The 26,143-nt window shown below is 39.4% G+C and overlaps 1 protein-coding gene, 1 non-coding gene and 1 pseudogene across 8 annotated transcripts in view; all 3 read left to right on the top strand.

Annotated features, from left to right (window-relative positions):
- The window catches only part of DENND1A (DENN domain containing 1A), a 215,392-nt gene that overhangs the window by 41,243 nt on the left and 148,006 nt on the right, over window positions 1-26,143 (top strand). For all 7 annotated transcript variants that reach the window (XR_012082234.2, XM_020793327.3, XM_020793325.3 and 4 more), the window contains exon 3: window positions 12,807-12,850. Coding sequence is in view for 5 of the 7 variants with exons in the window: in XM_020793327.3 (XP_020648986.3) it covers window positions 12,807-12,850 (44 nt within the window). In the remaining 2 variants the exon portion in view is untranslated. The remainder of the gene's footprint in view (window positions 1-12,806; window positions 12,851-26,143) is intronic.
- Window positions 4,271-4,429, top strand: LOC140703008 (U1 spliceosomal RNA). The gene has a single exon (XR_012082292.2). It is a non-coding gene; the product is annotated as a U1 spliceosomal RNA (small nuclear RNA).
- LOC140703009 (U4 spliceosomal RNA) lies at window positions 4,436-4,513 on the top strand (annotated as a pseudogene).

Raw genomic sequence — 26,143 nt, 5'->3', positions numbered from 1 at the left:
TTTTAAAAAGGAACAAACAACTAAAGTTCAACATGGAAACTGCTTCTGTTGGGTGTGAGTTACACACTTTAAATCATTTTATAGGTTAATCATAGTGGTAGTGAGAAAGGTATTTTCTAAATCAGTGGTACACTTTTGGCACCAGAGTCATCGTTTTAAACATTGGTGGGGGACAGAGAAGGGGAATTGTCAAAAAAAGGGAAATCCACCCCCTCAGGATTTGCTGGCTTTTCATGACAATAGATTATTCTCCAACAGTTGATGCATTGAGTCCTTGTGGATTCCCTTAATTGGTGACTGTACTACTTTCAGAGCAGCTCCAGCTCGTGAAGACAATAGGTCAGTGTCTACTCTTTATGCATAACTCGTTAGAGGCATGCCGGTTGTGTCTGAAGTGTAGGAACCCTGAATCCTGCAGAGGAGCGGTCTTCCCTATGAATGGAGGCTTGGCTGGCCCAGTCAAAGGTGGGTTGTGCTTTTCCTCGCAATGCATCCTGCTGATTCAGAGGCTGATTTTGTGTGCACCAATTAAGTACGTGTGCAAGGAACAAGGTTAGCGTTTCCTTTCACAATATGAATCTGCTTTAAAATACGCTTGAACTATTGGGTAATATACTGTGTTGTCTTAGTGTTTTTTTGAGGTTCTGTTTCATCCGATGCCTAATGGAATGTAGAAGAGTAAAGCGATTCTTTTACATTCAGCTTGGGGTTTTGCTTTTATTTTTCTTTGGTGGATAATAAAGCTTTTGCCCCAGTTGTTTTGAGGAGGCCTTACGCTGTAATTCTGTAGAACTGGTTTACAGAAATAATTGGAAAGACAATTTCTGGTAGTAATATTTCTAGTAAACCTTGGCGTTTTCAGTAAGAAATGTATGAATTACTGTATCTTTTCTTACAACTCTATTTTGAAAGGGAGATTTTTTAAAAATATAACCATTAGTATGTTTGTACTGCTTTTCATTTCCAAAATCCTGAAACAGTTTACATTATTACCATGTTAAAGACTAGGAATAGGAAAATCATGGAAAGACAGGGCGGCAGCCTTTCTGTTGTGTACTGAAATGAGACTCATAGCCAGCTGTATCATGAAGACTGGGTGAGAAATACCGGTACGTATGTGTAGTAAAAGTCTGGTTTGGAACAGCTGGAACCAACTATGTGTTTATTGAGTGTACAGTTTTCAGTACATTCAGATGGTGATTTAGTTTTCCTATTTATTTATTTTACTTACCTTTATTCCATGTTATGTTTATAAACGGAGTCTCCCATAGCAGAGAGTGGATGTTTTTTGGCTGAGTGTAAAACACAGGGAACTGTCACCTGACGTAACATCCAATTATATATTCTGGACCAAATTTACCTTTTCTTGAATGGATGATTTGTAAATACACCCAGTTTGTGGCTGAATGAATGACGGGTAAACCAAAAGGAGCAGAAGTTCTTTTCATTTGCTGTTGGAATTCAAGCCACACCGTGGAAATAGTCAAAGAAAAGAGCAGTCGTAACATGCAACAGATTCCCACCCTGTCAGCTGGAAAATTAAATCAGGTTCCAGCATGGATTAACACTGAAATTTGCAAGGAAAGGCAGGTAGTGTCTAAAATGGCATGAAATTGCAAAATGTTTTTGTGGGTTTTTTTTTAAGTCTTGCTTTCAGGTCTTTATTGAATGGATTTCTCTGCCGCTGGGCATGAGAGGTGTTCGACATTAACAAATATATTTCTTTGCCATATATTTTTTTCTGGAAGACAGGGAGTTTCCTGTAAACAGTCCTGCTCCAGGGACTTTGTAAGCAGGAGTGGGGCCGGTTCATATATCCTGCCAAACTGAAACTTAGCATGTGGATGTCGGATGACTCTTAAACATGGGATATTGTCCAGATAAAGGCTAGTCTTTCCTTATTTAAAACCACATATTGCCCACTTAAAAAGGAAAGCATGAAATATAAAGGCAAATAGAAATAGGCATCATATGTCTTTAACTGTAGAACTAGGGAAGTTTTTAGTCTCATCCTTAGGGTAGGGTAGACTTCGCACCCAACTGTAACCTCTTGGATGAAAAATATATATATGCAAAAAGGATGACGAACTGCAGTATAGCGACTTACCTTGAAAACTAGGCTTGTATCAATTGTTTCCCATTAATTGCTCCTGGTAAAGAAAATCAGAGCAGTAAGTGCTCCCCTTGGCCAGAGTGCCAGCATATTTTTATAATGCATGGAGCGTTCTCTCTCTCTCCCCCCTCTCCTGCTCCCCCACCCAAATAAAACTGAAGGGACATGTCATTTTTGAATTCCCGCTGGGGCAATCAGCTTATCTGAATAAAGAAGTTAATTCACATTTTACAGCATAAGAAAACAAAGGTTTTAATGGCAGACATAAATTGGGTTTAAAAACCTAGGCAGCCTTCTTAACTAATTTGTAAATGCTTTATTGATGCAAAGCCCTATATTTTGGAATGATCTCTTTATGGCTTTTCCAAAGCATTTCTAAATGTCATAATTTCCAATGTTGTTAAAAGAACCATTCACATCAATTCCTGTGTTTGATGTGAAGCTGTATTTGTAGAGCGCAGGTTCATTTTTTAGATATGCAGCAGCAAATCTGAAAAAAACTGATGCTTATTTAAGAAAAACAAAACAAAAACGGCTCCCCCACCAAAACTCCAATTTTTAAAAATTTGCTAAGTTATAACTTAAGATCCCCTAGAATAGTTTTTAATAAATTGAAGTTTATTTTGAAATATAAGTAGAGAAAGGGTCATAAATAAAAACATGGACACTGATTGAATTTCATTGTGGACATCAAAGTCCCTTACCCTTGTAAAATGCTTTTTAAAATAGCCTCCGCATATGATGCATAATTGAAATAGATCCATGCAATATTGTGTACCTACCTGGGGTCCAGAATAAATGGAACAGCTAGGAACACAAAGTTTGTTACTGTTCCAAACAAATGGGGAAAGGTTTTTTTTCCACTGACCTTTATGTGATTCTGGGATGCTCGTGGGAGCCCTTTAGAAATGTCCAAGGCCTAGGTTTTTAAACCAGTACTGTAGCTTGCCTTCCACATGCTGTATGGCTTTCTGTCTTGTCTTCTCTTGAGTTGCTTCGCGGTTGTGGGTGTAAGTGTCACAACTCACACAGGTTAGCTTAAGAGTTTTTGAGGAGTTTTTGCTTTTTGTTTCATTATCGTTTTTTAACTCTCCGGTTGATACTCTTTCTCATGAAATGTACTGGAATGCAGATGATGACCGTGTGGCTGGCTGCCGTTCCCTCTTCCCTTCTTCCACCAGCCCCGAAATATTTCTCGGAGAAAGACCAGAGTGACGGATCAGGAGGTGTTTGGCAGCTGGCTCAGCCATCTCCTTGTTTTATGGCTGGCACTGGCCCGTTAACGGGTTTGTGAGACTCCTTGTTTGGGGAAGTCTGTTTGGCTACGAGCCCTGGAATGCAGGGCCTAGGAGACCCTACAGGTGAAATTTGGCTTTCTAGGTAAGGAGAAAGTGGTTGGCACCACTCTGCCAGCCCCCGTGTCTTAATGAAACCCTGCCTAAGCAGATGTAGCTGAAGTAACACTTATTTTCCTCTTGGTTTAGTCCTGCCTTCCTTTACTTCTGCTTTCTTTTGGATTAGTAAGGGGGGGCAGTATCACCTACCATCCTCTCTGAGTTTTGCTACAACTCTCACAAGAAATGGACAGTGGGGTTGAGCATGGCTTTTCCCAACAGTCATTTATTACTTTTGCCTTCCCCTGTTATTATGCAAAGTGACTTGGTCTTGGATGGGCAATTGAGTCCCATTGGCTTTATAAAAGACTGAACTCCCTTAGTGGATAGAAAGAGAGCCATCTGTCAATATGGCTGCCTGCAGCTTCGTGCACAGTGGTTGCATAAAGATTTGTAATGGTTAATTGTATGTCTTGAACCCCAGAATGTGCTCAGATACATAAAGGTGGTGTGTGAAGGTGATTCTCATCTTCCCTAGTGGGGTGGGTGATAGTTTTTGAGCGCCCAGTGAAGGAGAAGCAATGCGTAGCCTACGTAATTAAATTGTAAACCGCTCAGAGTGCTTTTAAATGCCATAGGGCGGTATATAAGCAGCACATTTACTTTATTTTTCTTCTCTTTCTAACCCATGGTAATATTATAGATGGAAAGGTGCACGTGAACTGATAAAATAAAAGCAGTCAACATGCTATACCTTAAAGGCCAACAAATGTATTATGGCAAAAAGCCCTTCTGACTTAGAATCAGCTATCTGGACAGATACTTACGTACCTGGCAGGGGAGATACCTTGATCATGAAGGAGGTTTTCCCGGGGTGAGGCTCATCCATTGCACTCTGGGTACGCTGACCCCTGCGATTTCCCCAAATGCTGGAAACTTGACTGCATATTTTGTGGTAGTGGGGGACTGCGTTCGTCTTTTGAAAGTTAGCTTTACGCAGTGGCAGTATGGTAGCCAATGAGGTTAATCCGAAGCGTGATTATTGCTAATTGGAAACCGCTGATTAGGATTTAGACGTAAACTTGTTAGCGTAACCTGCCGCTGGCCCAATGTTCTGACTAGTTAATATTTCCTTCTAAGCCGACTAAAAAGAAGTCCGAGTCTCACTAAGCCTGAACTTGTACGCTTTGTAGGATTCTTGGATGCTCCAGCAAGACCCCCATATCCACGAGGGATACGTTCCACAATCCACTGTGGATAGTAGCACACTCATGTACACTGTATATAGATCTGCATTATACTGCGGATAACTGAAAATGCAGATACAGGGGCCCTGTTGCAGTTCTAGATTTCCCTGCAAAAAAAATTGTTAATGAGGATGGAGATATTAATGGTGGATTTTTAAAAAGGAAACTTCAGGGGAAACTTTTTCAAGAAAGCCACAAGTGGTTGCATGGGGGGTTTGCCCCCCTCAAGAGTGACTAGATTTCTTGCTCTTTTATTTCAGTTGTTCCTTCATCTCTAATCTTTTTTACAGTACTGTAGTCCCAAAGTATTACGTTCACATTTCCAAGGGGAAAAAGAAAAAAAAACATGTAGGTAATGATGACCTCGTGTATTTGCTCACTTGTGAAGGGAAGGGATTGATATGTGTGTGTGTGTGTGTGTGTGTGTGTGTGTGTGTGTGTGAGAGAGAGAGAGAGAGATTTGCATTTTTTAAAAAATGTATTTTTGTTTTATTTATCTGTTTTGCATTCTATTTGTTTGATAACCTCACCAAATGTTTTCCGGTAACCTTATGACAAAGACTGAAGAGCAGCCTTGTTCTAGAAGGGAACCTCATCGCCCAAGCAGTTTTGAGGGAATGAAACAACAGAGAGGAAGAAAAATTGTGTTAATTTTTTTTTGAACTCTAGTGCCCAGAAAGCCATGGTGGCTGGGGGAATTATGGGATTTGTAGTCTGAAAAGCACAGGGGAGACAGCTCATGAGGGGGAAAAAAGGGGGAGGTTTCTGACTAAGAGGAGAGATCTCAAGCCTTGCCATTGGGGCTGAGGAGCAAAACCCCGGAACTGTCATGGCTGAGGTGGCGCCTCCCTCCTCAGGAATAATGGCTGCCGTTTTCCAGGACCTTTCCTCAGAATGGGGTGGGACAGTCTCCTCCACATTGCCCTCTGCCCCACAGAATCTCCAAATTGAGGCGTGTGGGAAGGCCTGAGTTACAGCCCTGGCCCCTGGATTCCTTGCAGGCTGGGCAGTCAGGTTGCCTGAGGGAGCAGAACAGCGGCCATGTTGCCTCCTCCCTTGAGGGGAGAAAAAAGGCGGGAAGCGGCAACTCCCGCCATTTTGAGGAGGTCAAGCCAACCTCCTTGCTGTGGGCGTCATTTCAGGGCCCTTTCTTTGTGCCCCATAGCCTTTTCTTCTTCTTTTAAGGTGTTCATGGATCTTTCTTTCCATGAGGTAGCTCTTTTAGTCCAGAGTCTCACAAAATAACAGCACCTGAGGTGGCCCCCCTTTTTTTCTGGGGGAGAGCCCCAATTCTTTAGCTGAATAGAGGAAAGTTTGGGGGGGGGTCCTGAATACAAGACCTACCATGAGGGTTGGGATAGAGACAATGGAATGAGAACAAATTTAAATGCTGAATTATTAGTACCAGCAATTTATTTTAATATCCCTACATGAGGTGACAGGATGAGAATCTGTACGTAACCCTGTAGCATCTTCGTTAAGGGAAGGTTCACCCTTCTTTTCTCCTTGAGGTTACCTCAGATTTTAAAATAATGAAATGTTTTTGAAGGAGTGTCTGTTATTTCTGAAACCCCAGAGAATTTTTGGATCACTCTTGGGCATGAAATTCTGAAGTTGTCTATCTTTTCATTCATTCATTCATTCAATCATTCAGTCAGTCAGTCAGTCAGTCAGTCAGTCAGTAAGTTAATCAGTTAGTCAGTAAGTCAGTTAGTTAGTTTGTAAGTACATACATCTTTTCCTCATTAAAAAATTATGTAATTTTTCTCAGGGCTTAAGACTGGAAAGTTTTTATTCCTTGAACTGCTGCCTTCCCCTCAGCATTTCAGTTAGAAGGGATGGAAGTGGGAAATTTTACGGCTAAATTTTGGAATAAGTTTGATTGTTATCATGGGTTGTTAATGTTTTTATTAATTCCTACATATTTTGGATGCCTACATATTTTGGAGAGAGAGAGAGAGCACCAAATGACACTTCAGGGCTGTCATATCAAGTGAAAGGGTGATAGAATCATGATCTTTAAAAGACAGGATTTCTTGCAAAAATGTGAGTAACTTAGCCTTAAAATTTGCTACCTTAAGATATAAAAGTGACCGTGAGTTTTATGTGGCTTTAAAAAGGGAGCTGAGAAATTCAGAGAAGAAAAGGTCTGTCATAGCTTGTGGTAGCTAAATGGAGCTTCTGAGTACAGAAGCAGTTTATCTGTTTGGTAGTAGTTGCAGGACAGCTGTAACGGGAGAGGACTGTTGCCTCCAGGCTTGCGTTATGGGATTTCTCTCTATGCTTGGATGGCTGCAATGGGCAGCAGTATTAGATCAAAGATGGGCAACTGCCAGTTCATGGGGCTAATTTTCTGTGCCCTGGATTGTTTGGTGCCTGGATAGGCCACCCAAAATTTCAAAAGTAAAATCAAATTCACAGGCAACTCTCCACCTCATTAAACTGGAAGTTAGGAGATGTTAGGGGAACTCCACTTCCTGTTTTGAAAAATGAATATTAAAATTTTATTTTATTTTTCTGTTAAACCATGCAAGGGGGCTTCTGTGACCCATTTAAAATGGAACCATTGGGTTGCTCATGGAGGCTTCCTGGAGCCATTATGTTGTGGGGGGGGGGTAAGGAAATTGTGGGGAATCTTATGAGCCCAGAGCTGCAAAATCAGCCTTGCATTACCCCAGAGGTGCAGTTTGTCCATCCCTGGATTAGACACAGACTTCTTGTCTTAAAGGAAGGGCTGCTCTTATGTACATAGAGTACAGTTAGAAGTAAGTCAGTTGTCATTTTGATATGTGTGTATGTGTTTTAACATCATTTGTCATGAGTAAAATGTGTAGTGTGTAATGCCCAGTCTGTTAATAGGGTTGCCTCCCACGTGCAAATAAAGTTGTTTTTAATCTTTCAGATAACACCCCCATTTCTCCAGACAATTTAATGGTAAAAGGTGTGGAGAGGATACAGTTCAGCCCATAGAGCAGTGGTAAAAATGTACAGGCATGTAAGTGGATTGCTGCCAGATGGAGAATTTAAAGGCATTTTGCAAACGGCGGGGTGCCAGGATATGTCCGTATGCCACACTTCTGCTGCTGATAGAAATTAGGGCATTTGGAAACATGACAGTTATATAGTAGCATTACTCAGATAAAGTGGTTTGGCCTGGAGAGTTACCTGGCCTACTGATCAAGATGCAAGCTGTCTTGCAGGCCTCCTGCATAGAAATAATAGAAAAGTGAGGTTGGAAGGGGCCTACAAGGCCATCAAGTTCAACCCCCTGCTCAGTGCAGGAATACCATCAAAGCATATCTGCCAGGTGATTATCTGTGTTTTCCTTGAATGCCTTCACTGTTGGAGCGCTCACCAAATCCCGAGGTAAGTGGTTCCACTGTCATACTGCTCTAACAGTTAGGAGGTTTTTCCTGGTATTCATCCGAAATCTGGCTTCCTTTTAACTTGAGCCCATTGTTGTGTGTCCTGCACTCTGGAATGATCGAGAACAGATCTTGTCTCTCCTCTACAGGACAGCCTTTCAAATATTTGAAAAGTGCTGTCATATCATCCCTCAGTCATCTTTTCTCCAGGCTAAACATGCCCGATTCTTTCAGCCTTCCTCATAAGGCTTGGTTTCTAGCCCTCTGATCCTCCTTGTCGCCCTCCTCTGAACTTGCTCCAATTTGTTAGTGAAGTGTGGTGTCCAGAGGTGGACACAGTACTCAAGGTGAGGCCTCACCAGTGCTGAATAGAGGGGGACCAGTACCTCGCGGGATTTGGAAACTATACTTCCGTTAATGTAGCCTAAAATAGCATTAGCCTTTTTTGTAGCCACATCACACTGTTGGCTCATATTAAGCTTGTGATCTACGACAATTCCAAGATTCTTCTTGCTTGTAGTTTTGCTGATCCAGGTATCCCCCATCTTGTAACTGTGCAATCAGTTTCTTTTTCCAAGGTGCATACTTTGCACTTATTCCTGTTGAATTTCATTCTGTTGCTTTTGATCCAGTGCTCCATCTTATCAAGGTCATTTTGAATTTTGTTTCTGTCTTCTAGGGCAGTGGTTCTTAACCTTTGTTACTCGGATGCTTTTGAACTGCAACTCCCAGAAACCCCAGTCAGGACAGCTGGTGGTGAAGGCTTCTGGGAGTTGCAGTCCAAAACTCCTGAGTAACCCAAGGTTAAGAACCAGTGTTCTAGGGCAGTGATCCCCAACCTTGGGCCTCCAGATGTTCTTGAACTGCAACTCCCAGAAGCCTTCACCACCACCTCTGCTGGCCAGGATTTCTGGGAATTGAAGTCCAAGAACATCTGGAGGCCCAAGGTTGGGGACCACTGTTCTAGGGTATTAGCTATTCCACCCAATTTGGTATCATCTGCAGATTTGACAAGCATTGCCTGCACTCCCTCATCCAGGTCATTAATAAAAATATTGAAGAGCGCCGGGCCCAGGATTAACCCTTGGGGTACCCACTAGTTATCCCCCCTTTTTTTTGCACCATAGCAAGACATACACATATCTTATTCTCTCATGTTAAATCTCAAAATCACATCTAAAGGAAGACTCTCTGCTTTGAACGTCTGCACTGAGAGTTGACCATTGATAATCCCTCCCCCACTTCCTCTACCTTTGTTGACTCTTTTGCCCAGTGAAGAGTTCAGGAGAACTTTTATGATGTTCTCTTGGCTTATTAATAGTATTATCTAAATAAGGATTTTGGCATTTTTCTTAAGGCTGTCATGGCTCCCTTTGCTTTTCATTTAGGAGGAAGTTTTGAAGCAGGTGTGATCTGTGCTGGAGAGGTGTTTGACAAGAAGCATCCAATTTGCTGAATGGGAAATGTGGGCGCAGATTTTTCCCCCATGCTGCAGTTTTCTGGTGGTAGTAGACATGGCATTTTATTAAAAAAATATGTTGGCTTTTGGGCAGACAAGTTGCTGAGGGTGCTTAGGGAGAGGTAGGATCAGGAGGTGATCATAGCTTGAAGGTAGAGCATCGTTTTTGCATTCAGAAGGCTTATCTGTTTAATAACTTAATAATTTTATTTTAGAGTCTATCATTTTATTGTATTTTATTCTGTTACGGTTTTGTCCTAAAGGCTTCCTTGGGTCCCATTGCTGGGAGAAAGGCAGCATATAAATCAAATCACTCAATCGATCAGTCTGTTCCTATCAGAAAAGATCTGAAGTAGGTGGGCTGGGATGAGCTGGCCTCTGACCATGGATAGCTGCTGCCAGTTACAGTAGACAGGTTTGTTTGCTTATTTTATTTAGTTAATAAAGATTTGGGCTAGATATATAAAAAACCCATGCAAGGCAGTTTACAAATGTCTTGTTTGAAGTATAGGAAGAATAAGATTTGTAAAGTTTTAATGGGTAACAGAAACTTTGCTATTAATAGCAGTTCGGAGCAGCAGGGATTATTTTCTGTAAAACAGTCATCTAATTTCAAGTTTGGGATATTTCCCCCGTTTCTGTGATGTGCATTGACACAGCAAATTTCTGTCTTTGCCTGAAGGGCAAGGGGAAATCAATATTCGCAAAGGGGTGCGAGTGCACACAACTAACTGTGTCTAAATCCATTGACTTCAGTAGGTGCAGGCACTTCATACTTCCATGGGTTTAAACTGATCCTGGATTCCTTTTATGGCCCTCTCACACTGGCTACTAACAACAGCCTCTATCTGAAGGCCTTTAGAGCTAGCAGCTGCACATTTTCAGTTAGCACAACAGTTGTATCCAGTACAGTTTTTGTCACACAACAGGACTGTTCCATCACGGGGTGATTGAACATTATGTTGGATTTAAGCCCTTGCCAGTACAGGATGATAATTTAGGATTCTGGGAAATCCTGGCCTACCAGCAATGTACTGCCTGCTGGTACACAGAGCCTGTTCACCTGTGCTTGGACCGTTCAAGTATAGCAGATAGTTAAATGAAGCAAAAGTGGTCACCTACTTGTGTTTTCTGATTCTAGATCCAGGCTTTTTACTCCTTTTATAAGACAGGATACAATTGAAGGCTTGATCTTGATTTATGAATTGTGGCTTGTTTTCCATGCTTACAAAATTACCAAAACACTCTGAACACATCTAGTCTGGTTTCTGAAAAGAAAACAGCTAGTAAGTATTTGGGTGGAAGATTCTTTGGGAATACCTGATATCTCGGGTGAGGCTAGGAAAGAATGCTACTGCTTGAAACTCTAGAGAGCATCAGACCATACTGAGCGAGATGGACCAACAATCTAATAATAAGGTAGTTTTCTGTGTTCCTGCGAAAGACCCAGAAATGTGGGTCAGATGACAGGCTAAGCAAACAATTTCTGGTTTGTTTAGCGGCTCACACTAGCGGACAGCGCTAAGCAGAGGTTAATGGCTTACCATTCGGTATGAATGCAGCTCTGCAAACTCTGTTATGAAGGGTGCTACTGTTGTACATAACCATAGGTGACAATCACATACTCTTTAACCCCATGGGGTTAAGTCTCATTGAACATTTGAGAAGACGTGTGTAGGGACTAACTTTTGAGAAGACATAATAGTGAATAGTCTTCAGAATGTTCCTTGACAATTATAGGAACAGAATGGAAGACTGGGTAAAAATGTTGCTGGAGGCAAAACTATCTACAAGCACAAGTGCAAGAAATCTTAATAGTCTGCCATCTTCTGGATAATCCGCTTTACCATCTATGTGGGTCTCAATTTCACATCATATATATATTTAAAAAACTCTTACCCTTCTAAATCCATGATTGAAAGACTATCATCAAACTTGTATCCACATGGAAAATTTAATAGCATGTTCCTTCAGTTGCCTTTTTTTTAAAAAATGCTCTTACTGTACATTTTAAATACTTTGTTGAAAGCAAGTACGGTTTAGTGGAAATTCTGCATCTGCTAACAATTGCATCTGCCAATTAAGCAATTTATTAGCAAAACAAACTTTGCCTGTGAGGGATCTAGGGTGAGACAGTTAAATATATATATATATATGGTGTATACATCATAAAATTATTCTTTGCCCCACAAGCTTTAACTTCAGCAGAGGAGAGCAGTAATTGAGCAGTAAAGATTGTTTACAAATCTCTGCTTCTTCCATAATGATCAAAACTTGAGGAAACATTTTTTTTTTGGTAAAAATGGAAAGCATCTGGTTAACAATGCGTCCTGCACAGCAAGCCCATAGAACTGAACATGCTTGCAATTGTACCCAAATGTTGGTTTGACATCAGGCTTCTTGAATAAATGACAACTTCTCCACAAAAATCCAAGACAGCTAGTTTTTTAATCTATTATTGTTTTAATTAAAAATTACACCGATAATATGGAACTTGGCAGTCTTAGAAATGCTGTTAGGAAAAGCAGATGGTCGTAACAGAGTTGTTTTGAGATGGTTTGTCAGAGAAATTATTTCTGTCTGGGTTTTGGTTTTTGCTGCTTCTGTCTATTTGATACAATTAGACTTGTTCAGAACTGCCGTGTCTTATGTTGAACTACTATGTTGTTTATACTGAGAAATCAAAATGCAAGAGCTTGGTTTTCCAGACGTCATGTTAGGGTTTCCTAGAGCTAACATGGCTTGGAATCAGTTTAATTAGGTCTTCACTCATGGTACAACCTCCCTTTCTCTCTTTCTTTTTTTATCAGTGTTTTAGAGTAATCCACTTTCTCTCCCACCTATATAATTGAACCAGATTTGAAAGAGCAGGTCCCTCTGAATAGTATTGTTGGTGGGTTGTTTTTCCTTCAATAAAGTCCATTCCAATAGTTAACTAAATGAGTTGCTTGATTAAAAATAAGGAGTCGAAGCACGATGAGAATGATGCTGTTTCTTTGCAAAACACGTCGCTGGCAATTTGCACCTGGTTAGGTTTTTGCATGAGATAACAGCCTAAAGTTAACAGTAGCATCAGGTCTCTTTAATTTCTTTTTTGTCTTTCTGGAAAGAGGGTAAAAGGAGAGCCTTGAGGAGTCCTTACTTCCTCTTATCAGCGCCTCAGCCTCAGCTGCCCTCCTTGGATCCCCTGCCAGGGCTGCTATCATCTTCTGATCAAATATTAATGTGTGATTCTCTGCTTGCTCACTAATCCAAAGCCAATTAATATTATCTGTCAATTATTTACAGATCCTGAGGTGCGGAGGCAATTCCCAGAGGACTACAGTGACCAGGTTTGGAATGTGTAATTAATTTTTTACAAGACAAAATTCATTTCAGGGTTGTTCAACATATTATTGCTGTTCTTTTTTCATTAAAAAAAAGCACACACAGAATAATATATTTAGAAGGAAATAGAATTGCAATTAGAAATAGAAGACATTTCTAAACTTGCATAGAAGGAAACATTGTCAGAAGGGGATTTTAGCTCCTCAGTGTTTTGTCGTTTAAGAATCTATCTTGCAGAAGCAAATTCATAAATTCCACTTTTTAGAAACATCCCTTATCCTGTCTTGGAATTGCTGTGACTGTTGTGTGAGATACAGAATCCACATCTCACTGTTTATGTTTTATCACTTTGTGTAAATGCAGTATTTTCCCCCTTGTTTCAAGCCCAGGGTCACATCAGAACTTACAGAGCAATGAATTTGGGGGTGGGTGGGGGGAGAGCCCAAGAGGGAGTGACTGTGCATGCAGAACGCTTTGGGAATTTTGCAATTAGCGCCAAAGGAGAAAGAGAACACGTCCTGCTATGTGATAGTTTGTGGGGATGGTTGTGATAACCAAAAGCTCCTGCTTGCTGATCTTGATGGCTGCTTCCTCTTTGAATGCATCTCATTAGAGAATGGTGGGGGGAGGAAGGAAGGAAAGAAAGAAGGAAGGAAGGAAAATGTATTTCTGCACTGTTGATGTATAGTTAGTACACTCTTGTGGTTGTGCAGGGGAAGCTAGTTTTGGGGAGAGGGTTTCTGTCAGCCGCTGCAAGTCTGGGCTGAAACTTGATCTCTGGAGCAAATTCTTTTTAATTGTTACATCTATGAAAATCTCCACTCAGCTGGAGGACCTTTGTGTAGTAATGTTAAAGAGAGGAAAAATGCCAATAATCATTTGTGCCAGGTTTTAATTACATTTTTCTCACAGAAGGTTTTGATTCTGATCCTTCTACCTCCCCCACCCCATGCTTTAAAAATGTTTCTGTTCTGTAGAAGGCGCAGTAGTGTCTCCTGCTGCCTGCTGAGCATGTCTCAATGTGGACCCCTCAGGGTGCACAGACCTTGTCTTGTAGCTGTGTATACACCCGTCTAGGACAATGGTTGCCCTGATGCCCACACTCTGTAGTATTAATATTAATATTTTTTTAAGGAGCATGTTGCTTGACTGGATTTTGCAAGAGTTTTATAGTGACCCCTTCTCCCCGCCCCCCGTACTTAGAGGTCGTGCAACAAAGCATCCTTTTGTAAATGCACGAGTCCTTGTTGCCATCTCCTGCCAATAATCTGTTAATAAATAGCTCCCTACGTACACTTGGCTGCATTGGGCCACAGTATGTGCTGAAAGAGCCCCTAGTCTATCATGTGAAATGTAGTCGGATTAAGAGTCCCTCCGAGCTGTTGCTGTCTCTTGCGCTTGTGATCTATGGATTATAGGGCTGTCTCATACATAAAATATTTTTCTTTTGTAAAACCAAAGAAAGAGAGAGAGAGAAATTTTAACATGCTATAAATCACCTCAAAACAAATCAAGCTTACCAAAGCCAGAAATGGAAGCCTAATGTACCACTGTAGAACTGTCCCCATCCATATAGTCACTGTGTGTTTGGATTTTTTTTAATGTGTTTGTGTGTGTGTTTTAAGGAAATTAAAAAAGGTGGGCAATCAATTCAAGGAGTGATTAAGGAAGCCAACTTCTCAGACTTAAAGCATACAGATTTCAGATGCATAGTAACTTTCCTTTTGGAGTCTTTAAGCAGTTACAGGGATATAAATTGTGCATTTAAACCATTAAGAGACAGTCAGGTGCTTTTGCCAGCAACACTTAGGATCGGTTAATACCCAGTGCCTGTTCATTAATATTTTTAAGGCAATACACAAAATAGAAGGCAGTCATTTTTAGATCAAACAGTGATTTTTTAAATTCAGTTTACCGGTGTTGTGAATCAAAATATCTTGCTTGAGAGATCTTAATGAAGTTATTACCAGGTTGTCAGAGGATAAGGTGTCAAATGGCAAAGCACCTTGTGTACAGTTTTCCTTGATTTATGCTGGAACCAGAGCACAGTCGGGTGATTGAGATTGATTTCCTAACTTTTGGGGAATGATCATTTTTTAAAAACAAGATTAAAGCATGGTGCAGGAGAGGAAACAAATGAAATAAAAACAGAGGGATTCCCTTTCATCGTGTTAATAGGCAGCAAGTACAGTTTGCTTGTATGTTCACATCCTGGTGAATGTTTCTTGCTGACAACCCAAGCAAATCCATGAGGAATATTGTGAGTTAAGTCAATACGAGGGAATTCACTCATTAGTACGAAAGCCCTCAAGTTCTCTCTCCCCACTGCCCACCCTTCCCCAGTCTAAATTCTTGGCGCTTGTTTTTACGTACAGTGTGTTTCCCATGTAGGCAGTGCATCTGATCAGAGCCCTCGCTGCTGCTGGATGTTTTATTCTGTGTGTTCTTTGTACCTTACAGTAAAAGAATCTGTCACAAATTATTGTGGCTCCCAGCTTTAGAAACCTGAGAAAAAAGGGAGGTTAGGCTGACATCTGTGGCTGAATAATGATGGGCAGCCTTTTGGCTCCTCTTGAGCCACAAAGCTAGCATTGCCTTTAGAGAGGAAAAAGGAGTAAGAAGAAAGGGGGGAGGGATAAAAGGAGGGTTACAAATATGTGGTCCCGGAGATGTATCACTGTTGGGCCAGTTGTCTGCGTGGCATGATAATCCGTTTTGATCTCCTGTCTTAATTGTCTGCTAAAGACAAATGGGCAGTAAAAGTTCATCAGTTTCATCTTTTTTTTCTTCTCTCTTTTTCTCTTTTTGCTTCTCATTTAGAAGCAGAATAAATGATCCGTCAGTAGAGAAAGGACTCCTTTCTTTTCCAACACGGGTGGAAATGCAGGACCTTAACACATTTTTATTAAAATATTTCTCCCTCATTATTTCAGCCCTTTCAGCTCTGATAGATCTTGCTGTTTCATGAAAAATGTAATCTGAAATGTAAATAAGGGGTTTGATACAAAGGGAGGAAGTAGTAATGAGCTGACTAGCCACATGGCTGGAATCGTGATTGTAATTACCCACCAAGGTGGACAGCCCTCCGTGTCCCCATTCTCTGCCCCCACCCCAGAAGTTTGATTTGGAGTGGTCAAGCTGCAATAGGAGACAGAAGTGGCTTAAATATACTGTGCAACTGTGGTCCTTGTACTTATAATTTAAAAGATTTTATGCAAAATATTAGAGAGAACATAGAAAAGCAATAGCGTTCATGATTTTTCTGTAGGTTTAGTAATAGTAATGATTGCTTTCCAGAAAATTGTTTTAACATTGGCTTTTGGGGGGTATTTGAAAATTAAGAGCATGTTTCTTGGCACTAGTTCTCATGGCCTTTCTCCTCCCTTTTTATGCATGTCTCTGTCTTGTTTTTTTTTTTAAGTGTACTGAATATATACACATTTAAGTGTACAGATACATGTGTGTTTCTGTGCTTATCATGCGGTTTCATTATGAAGCTTAGGGCCTCTCCCTAGAATTTGTTTGCAACATAGAAGTTAAACTGTTGAAATTTATCAACAATTTTGTTAACTGCGCAAGGCCTCTTTATATTGCCACTTTCAGTTTCTGAAGCAGGTGAAGGGTTGAAAATTACTTTCAGCTCTATCAGTCATTAGGATTATTCTAAGAGTAATTCCCACAAGTGAAAGAAGCTACCAAGAAAGGAAGGAAAAAGGAAGAGAGGGAATTAAAAGCGCAATATAAATATGGGTGGTTAACAAAGAAAGTATTTTGAAAATATCAAATTAATTCTGTTTTCCCCCATGGTTTTAATTTGAGGCTCTAGTGATTCCACATGTACCATATCTATTTATGAAGATGATAATCAACACAGCCTTACCCTTAATGAGTGGTTGCTCTCTCTTCTTTTAATAATTCTGTAGACATTGTCCAGTCAAATTTAATCACATTGAATGTCCTATTGATTCATCGAGAGAATTAAGAATGTACTTAAGCCTCTCTCCATTGAAATCAATGTTACTGAAAAGTACTTACATTTTGTTCAATGTGAATTTGAGACATGTGAGTTAAAATGTATTCCTTTGTGCTTCATCTCATCATAATCAGGCAGTCGTGGGGAAATTTATAAGATGACTTGAAAGAAAGAACGAGAGAGAGAGAGAAGTTATAAATGAAAGCAAAGCAAGAACAGTATTTCAGCATCAACTATGGAATTAATGTGGAGCAGAAGAGTAGCTGTATGGGCTTTGTGCTGTATTATAATAAGTCTCTAGAATAACATACAGTATTACATCTCTTTTCCTTTTTTTATTGACCATCCTTTTTTGTATGCAAAGCATTGCTTTGTATCTTCCATCTGCTTAACAGCTATATGATGACAATCTTCCTATGTATAATTTGAATGTTGTATGGGAGTTCAGAGCTTCTTCAGAGCTGGGGCTTCTGTGCTATCTGCAGATATTTGCCTCCTCTTTTCACATGCTCAGAAATGGGCTGTAATGAATCCCACCAACTTTTTACATTTATATAGCAGCAGTAAACATTTTATGGGCAACTTTATACAAGAACTAAGAACCTTTCTTGTACAATCTGTAGGCCATGTAAGAAATATAGCATGGGAAGGCAGAGGATTAAAAAAAATCCAGGAGGGGGTTCCTTTGTTTGTGTATTACAAACTGTAATTTGGAGAAATGTTTTTGTCACGCTGGTTGTAAGTTTAAAACTTGCATCAGCACAGCCATGCGTGTTGAAAGACTGCCTTTTAAACAGAGAGGCTTAGAATCAGCAACATTGCTATGTAAGAAGGTGAGTTATCTGACCTTTGGTTGCAGTTGACAAAGTGGGACTCTGGATCTGACCCATGAAATATAATTTACTGGAAGTTTCTACTGCACATGCCCCATTAGGATGTATATCACATTTCATTTGCATGGGAATTGTTCATGAGAACATTCTGTCAGATTTTACTCCTAGGAAGTAAGTACAAGGGGCTGTTATAACCTTCTTCCAAGTTTGGGACCAGATCTTGTTGATGCTGGAAACTTGTGTCTACAAATAGAGTAAACATTCACTGCGTGTTCTCTCTCCATGCCTCTCTTTGTGCATGGTATATAGTACTTTGTAACGACCAACCAGGGATTTATAATTGAGCCATCTTCAGTTTGGAAGCACTTAGGTGTCAGTGAGAGATGGACAGAGTCAACAAGTTGTCCGCTGCTGTGCTAGAGGCAGCACTTAAAGAATTTGGGAATGGTATCAACTCTCAAGATAGTTGGCCTTCAATTGTGTTATAGGAACAGGGCCAGCCAAGAGAGACAGCAGAGAACACAGTGCTTCAAAGAACTGAGTTTATAGTCAGCAGCTAAGATTGCGAATGATGATCCTTCCCAAAGCCTATCTTGAAAAGAGATGAATGGAGGAGCACCATGAATGAAGAAACTGGGAATCCCATTTGCATTTGGATTTACTCTGGTTGGTTGCGAAGATAGTAGAAGACACAGTATAGTGAAGAAGAGGTGCAAAGTTTCCTTGTTCTTCCTCTGCCTCAGTTCTCTTGTGCATAAACAGATAGCTGACTTTGAAAGCTCAAGTCTATCCAACTTTTGGCCGTTACTGCCATGTACACTAGGTATTTCACTGAAGTTAACCCAAAGGGTGAAACTAGTGTGCTTCATTAAACAGTTCAGAACCCCAAATAGATGCTCTGGAGAGAGATGCATAGCAGCAGGAGAGCTAATTAAATCTCCGCACAGCTTCTTACATGCAGCTAATTTTTCATGTTATCCTCCACCCCTGTCCAGTCTGAGTGGCTCAAGGCAGGTGATGGTAATCATGCATAACTGTTAGATTCCTGCCCTTGAGGTCTAACTGTTATTATCAGGGAAACAAGGAAAAGCAAAGTTTTTTTCCCATTTGGAAAAAAAGGGTCTGTCAGAATAAAACTGGCTAAATATGTGAAATGTCCATCTTGATTACATTTATTGGTCTCTGCAAATGTGGGGACATACATAAAGCTTTTTTCCTTTGTTTCTTTTTCAAGGAATTGATCTGTCACCTATCTTTTCCAACCACACCTCTGCCAAACCATTTATGGGTGCAGGGCAGAAGCAGATCTTCCTCTATTCACCTTGTCAAGTTTCAGCATCTTCTACCTATTCTGCATCATGCTTAGTATTCCCAAAATGGAGGAGAGAATTTCTATATTTTTCTTACCTTGTTAGCTAAATATATATATTTGGGGTTCTATTTCAGGGCACATTTCTCCTTTGAGGTTAGCCAGGCAGCTATGTTGTTCTCCTGATTCTGTCCTTTCTAAATTTTGATTTATTTTGTTTTAATAAGCCCTAAGTGTCCATGTTTTTTCAAATCCCGTGGTTTTTGAAACTAATCAGTCAATTTCACTGGATTGTTCAAGTTCTGTTCAGGAAGGGAATAATGTCACTATGCTTGCTTCCCCTGTTGCTGTTCAAAATTTTATGTTTCTTACCCCAACACATCTTCTGCATACAGCTGATAAACCTCAGTGCTTATGGATAGCAGTGACATACTACTGTACATTGAATTTTCATTGAGGCACCTATAAGAGAAACATGTGTGTCTGTCTCTGTGTTTTCACAGCCTTGAGATTATTATACTATGATCTCTGCTAGAATGCATGCTCCGTATACACTTAGCATAGCAGTTGCATTTCAGATGTGCATAGGAAAAGGTGCTTTGCATCTCAAAAGGCTAATTAAATTATTCAGAAATAAAATCAGATTTAAAGTTGTAATTGGCATAATTAAGGACTTTTAAATAGGCTGTGAATAAGGGCTGTATAATTCCATCACCATAAGGCTGCCAAAAAAGGCCACTCCTGGCAATTCCCCAGGTTTCTTTTTCCCCCAATAGCTTGTGATATTTAAGGAAAATTTGTAATTTTCCTGATTTCCTTCTACAACATCCTGGTTGTAATAAGGCTGGAGGTTTTAATGGAGCAGTAGATTAATCTAGTAGAGGTGTACTTGATGATTTTAAAATTGTCTGCTTATAAATTTGGAAGGTTGGTTTCTGCGTAGGCTGTTACAAAGATATGCCAACTCGTTCGTCAGCGTACCAGGCCTGAAGAGCAACCATACGTAGCTCTTTTCTCTAGTGTGTATCTGAAGTCAACAGCCAAGTTTGCCTGTTGCATTGAAACTTTATAGAGGAAGAGATAAACTGGTAGAACTGGGTTTGATGCTTCATCTTTTGACACTTGGGTTTCTATAATGCTGAAGAGTGGTGAACTTGCTGAATTTTTAGATATTTTGTTTGTCTTTATTACTGAAGTAGGAAATACTGTATAGATTCCAAACCCTGAAAGAAAACATTAGAGATGGTGTTTCCTTTTTAACAAAACCTATTTTTAAATTGGAATTTCTTGTTCTTAAAAGATGAAAAGTTTAGAATTGATATTTTGTTGTGCAGGCATCTAAATATGTTCATATCCTATTAATTAGTCAACTATGGTAAATAATTCATTTGATAACAATATACGTACAACAGTGGGATATAACCATTTTAATGTTTTTTTGGGTTAATAGGGATCCTTATAATGTCCTCCTAATTCCCATCCCATCTCCAAAGAATAACTCAATGTTGGTGCTGCTGTTTACTCAAACAAGTGAAATTCAAATTAAAATGTCAAGAAAATATGTGTGTTCTGTCTTCTGAGCCTTTATGGTTTTTTTGGAGTGAAAAAAATGTTTAATTTATTATTCCTAAGTTTGGTATCTATCACAGCATTTGTTTCAGCAACTTTAAGCTTGAAGTTTTATCTGAACATTTTATTGAAATAACAGTTAATACTTCTTAAAGCTCTGTATGGCAGATTGTACATACTGTATATATAACAACAGGAATTTCTATGAGAGAAGGCATAATATGAGCCACATAAGTGTAGCCACTCACTTTTCAGCATTTATATTGCTCATGGAATAACCCCATATTTCTTCCCCTTACTCAATTGAATGTAAATAATCGGGCATTTAACTTGGTAATACTGTAGTTGTGTAGGTTCTTTAGCATGAACCACAGAATTTGAGCTGGTTGTATGAGACAGATTTTGCATAGTTCGTCTTAAAAGCCAGGATATTGAAGAGTTTTGATTTTTTGCCCTTTGAGTGGTGAACATTTTATGCCATGATTGAAAGAAACTGGTAACTAGTATCTAAGCTTATTCTGAGCAGTGCTTATCTCCAAAGTCTTTCCCCAACTGCATAAAAGGTCACCTAGAACTGATAGCGTTAATAGTGATGTTATGTACACTGACCAGAGAGTGCATTTCACTGTGGGGGGCTATATAAGTGAAATAATAAGTAAATGATCTGGTCTTAGAACTGAGTTTTAAAAAGAAAAAGGAAAAAAAGTGTTAGCAAAAGTAATGGTGACAGGAAACCCATTTTGGGCTTCCCTTTCTTGCTATGCTCAGATGGAAAGTTACCACTGAAAAAGCACAATGTCTGTGTTTTAAATGAATATTTTTGTTTACAAACATGGCTCTAGTAGTAAAACAGAACAAGATAGTATTAGTGTGATTATTGGCCTGGTAGACAGAGGGAATGGTGAGGACCAATTTCAGCATAGGTTTAGAAGTGTATGAACAAGTAGGTCTTGGTTCCAGTTTCTCTTGTGAAAACAGGACGTGAGTACGAATAGATCAGATTTGTAGTTTGTTCTTAGAAGGAATGTGATTAGAATGTAAAGCATCTTGGAAATATTTTTATAACACAAAGTCAAGATATACTGGTAAATAAAACTAATAATATTAAGTATATTGGTAGTGGGCAGAAGGAAGATGGCAAGGAAGATGTTTTGCCTTTGATTCACCTTAGATTGGCTAATCAGTATACATGGGAAAGCTGTAGCTTTAAATGGCTTAATCACTTAGGTTAATGGATTAAAAGAGTTTAAAAATTGATTAAAAGACAAATATAACAAAGATTTTCAGTAGTAATTTTTGATACCACATGAGGGCAACTTTTACTACTGCTGCTTACTATTATTAATAATTAATAATTTGCAGTACCTTCCTCTTTAAGATGCCAGACAGAAAATATGTTCCTAGGCTTTTAAGAACTACTAATGTTGGCATTTTTAAATAGAGAAGTTTTAAATTTTTACTGTGTTAATGGGCCATTTCTGCTTTAGTTCATTCTGCGGGTTTGTTTACTTTTATTTTTCATTCCTTTAAAATTATCCTGTTAATGACTCTGGGAATATATATTTATTTTAAAGGTTCAGGATATGAATTATGTAACTAAACAAACAGATACATTTTATTTGTAATACAAATGCATGTTAAAAGTTACAAATTGCATCCTCTTAAGCGACATTCCCCTTCTCTTTGATAATAGGCAGAAATAGCTTTGCTTCGTGTCCTTGCTGCTACCCTATTTCCCCTAAAATAAGACCTAACCTGAAAATAAGCCCTAGTATGATTTTTCAGGATGCTCGTCATATAGGTCCTATTCCAAGAATAAGCCCTAGTTAAGTGAAACCCCGCCCTCCACCCTTGTGCAGCAACCAGAAGATGACATGACTGCATTTGAATACATGTAGATGGTTGTACATGACAAAAAATAAAACATCCCCTGAAAATAAGCCCTATAGTGGTTTTTGGAGCAAAAATTAATATAAGACCCTGTCTTATTTTCAGGGAAACAGGGCACATATCGATATATACTGTACGTACATACTGTCCTAGAAAAAAAGTGTGTCTTCTTCTTAATCATCATGGGTTAATGAGTGAATGCTTTTTATTGACTAGTTGCCATGGCCAATGGAATTTCAGCATAAAAGCTAGGACAACAGTGTACAGGACAGTACAAGGCCCAGAGACCTTTGGGTAGTGTGGACGGCATATAAATTAAATAAATAAATAAAAAAAAAATGCTCACAGATTGCATTATGTGCAATGTGCACATTTCTTATCCCCGTAGTCTGAAAATTCTATAACAACACTTGTAGTATATTTTGGTCTGTCTTTTAATGCAGCACCCCCTGATTTGTCTGTAGTCAGCCAAAGTTTCTTAAACAAAGCATCCCTCTGAACTTTCCACAGTGCTATTTTATGAAGATTCGTAACATCCTGATCATTAATTGTGGTTGCACGAGTTTATTTTGGGACTCATGTAACCTAATTTTTTTCTGAAAGGAATTATGACTTAGGTACTCTATCTGTGAAGGTAAAACCATGATATATTTTATTATTATATATTATCCAAATGTAGTACATCCCACCTTTCTGCAAAATATTCATGGCAATTGAACATTCCAAAGGAATAAAACAGTACATTGTAAAGAAAGCAAGAAACAGTTTTGATGATCTAATGCAGTAATTGCATCCACTGTGTTCTAAAGAAGACATTTCTGTAGATATAAAAGAGCTGATACGCCAGTAAAGATTGGGTAATAGTATATTTTCCACACAGGAGAGACCTGAAGTTTGCTATTGATAGTTAAGTTTACTAGAGTTAGTAGCTTCAAGGTACTTTCAAGGACTTTCTAGGTACACGGGCTGACACTGTTTCACATAACCTTTTAAAAAAATACAGTACATCACATACCAGTTATTTAATTCCAGTTACTTTAGGTATCTACATTACTCATGTTCAGAGATGGTGTTTCTTTTTAATTGGATCGGTATCTCACCATTTCCATCGATAACTTCCAAGACGATTAATCCTCCTTGCTTTGTAAAATGTGGCTGTTTGTCCAAGTCAGCACATTTCATGGGGTAAGACCAGGGGTACCCCCTATGTGAATCTGACAGGTACTCTTCTGGACCAACTGAGCTCAAGTAACTTATTGTTCAGCTCACGGTCAAAAGCCTTTCCTGCTTTGTTAGGGTTGAAGCATTGGAGAATGTAGACAGAAGGAATGTGGCTACCCGGTGTCAAGGCTATTTATCCAAAATTAAATGTCTTCTCTCATTTTTTAATAAGAGGGCAGCACTCTTCATTATCTTTCTATCATTTGCAGAAATGGTCCTGTATGGTCTGTGTCTCATGCCTCTGTTAGTTCCCTCAAGTTTTGCTGTTCCTTCTTCCAGTCCTCTTCACTAATTGAATCAACTACCCTGAGTGCAAAGAAGGAAGCAAGATATTTTCTTTCTTTTGACCCAATGCTGGGCTTCCTTTTTCTATTTGCTCCAGCAATTACTTCGTGTTTACATTTCAGCCATTCCTCGAGCCCATGAGTCACACCATGCTGAGTTTGTATGTCCTACATGCATCCTTGCACTCTTACGGTGTCTTGTCAAGATAGTTTTCCAGTGAATTAAAGGGGGCGGGGAAGGCGATAACCATTCACACAAGGTCCAGAACTAGGGAGATACGAGCTTTTTCTTCATTTGATAATGGTTGTCAGGAATGTCTGCTAAAAATTCTAGATGATTTACCCACAGTTTGTATGCATGCATAAAATTAATAAAGTAACATAGACTGAATTCATTAAAGTGTCTACTGTGGAAAGTTGCCTTAAAATACAAAACAAATTGGAGATAGGGAGCGTAATACTCTAGTGTTGCATTGAATCCTGTTTCACCTGGGAAGGACCATGACATAGCGATAAGCATGCAGAAGGGCTGTGGAGTCTTCCTTCTGGCATCTTTAGTGTAAAGGTTCACCAGTTACCAATGGGTGACAATCATATCCTCCTTAGTCTCTGGTTAGAGTGGACAGTGCTGGTCTGGATGGAGATATAATGACAGGATGGCTTCCCGTGTTCCATACTGTCACCCTGCTGCTAAGTCTTGGGTATATTGGATATATATATTTGAAGTGCTTGGCAGATTAATGTTTTCTAATTAAAAAAACAACAGATGTTTAAATTTGTGGAAAACTGGTGCATATTGTCTATTTCTGTGGAAAGAGGGCGGGCAGTTAGTTTTTTTTTTTAAAGCATGTGTTTAACTCCTTTTTTTTGTGACACCCCACCAGTGTTTTGCTTGGATAACGTGCCTAAAGTGTACAGTACAGATTCCTTATTTTAGCACTAAGGCTTACAAAGGCTTCTTTTAGCAGCCTTTAATTTTGTACTTATGTATGGGAGATAGCCTGTGGCTGTGATATCTACTGTGAATCTGCTGCAGTTGTTTTGGGATGAAAGAAGGCAGCAGCTGGAAACTCAGTAGCTACATCTAGCAGTCTACCTTGAGAAGGCCTTGATTTTCGAGTTTATCTAAACAAGCTCGACTAATCCCAACTATCTGGGGGGATCCACTGTCAAAACAAGCAGCATGGCCCTAAGGCAAACACAGCCATACAGAAATGAAGGCTGGGACTTCCAATACTCCAACGGCTGCCTATTGGAGGCCTTTTCTGGTTTTTTTTCTCCCTTTTCTTTTCTGAGAGGGAGTAGGAAAGAGGCAGAATTTGCATAATGCTTTTTATTGGGAACTTTTGGAAGCCTGACAGAGGTCCAGCTTATAGCTCTCAGCCACAATGCGGAGTCTATAGGAGAATCCTTGAATGACCTAACCATATTGGTAGGGGGAAAATGAAAGCGCCTTAGCGTAACCGAGGGAGGTGGATGGGAGGGGGCCATGGTAAGAGAGGAAAAGAGAGGACTGTTGCATTGTCTAACATCTGCTCTCCTTCTCGTTAGTTTTGTTCTTTGCTATTCTATGTGGACTTTGGAGAAACCTAAGACAGGCGAACAAGGATCCTATAATCTTCCTTCTGAATATTTATGCAAGGAGCTAGCCTCTAAGCTGTCCTTTGCATCTTCCCTCCCTCTCCCCCCCCCCCCCCAATTTTCATGCTTTCAAATGAGGGCAACTTTTCAAAAGCTTAAATAAATGTTTGTGGATGTTTATAAAAAGATTTGCATAAATTTGACATTTATTTAAGAAAGATCAGTTTTTTTAGTTCTTTTTTTTTTTTTAAATGAGAGAAACAGTATTTTAAAAGTTAATTTCCAGGGACTGATTCCTACCTGAGGGAAGTAGGTGATCACTGATTAAGAGGAATATTTAGTGTAGTGAAGTAATGGAAATATTGGGATATTTAGTGAGTCTGTTCTAGCAACACTGAATGCTTGGGAAATATTGCCTGTAAGAACTTCTAGAATTCTGAAAACTACGAATGTCTTTACAAAGCATACTCTAAACTCTTGATGTAGCGTTTTAAATCCGTATAGCAAAAGCCTGGGTTCTGAAATGCAAGGACACCAGTAATACCCTTTTATCTTACTTGCGTTATGATTACAGTACTGTGTTTTGTACCCTATGAAACTGAACTTGAATTTGCCCAGCAAATTATCTAGTTTTACAC

The sequence above is a fragment of the Pogona vitticeps genome, chromosome ZW-PAR, assembly GCF_051106095.1.
Source record: "Pogona vitticeps strain Pit_001003342236 chromosome ZW-PAR, PviZW2.1, whole genome shotgun sequence".
Classification (NCBI taxonomy): domain Eukaryota; kingdom Metazoa; phylum Chordata; class Lepidosauria; order Squamata; family Agamidae; genus Pogona; species Pogona vitticeps.
Note: the sequence above shows the minus strand (reverse complement) of the source record. Positions and strands in the feature narration are given on the sequence as shown.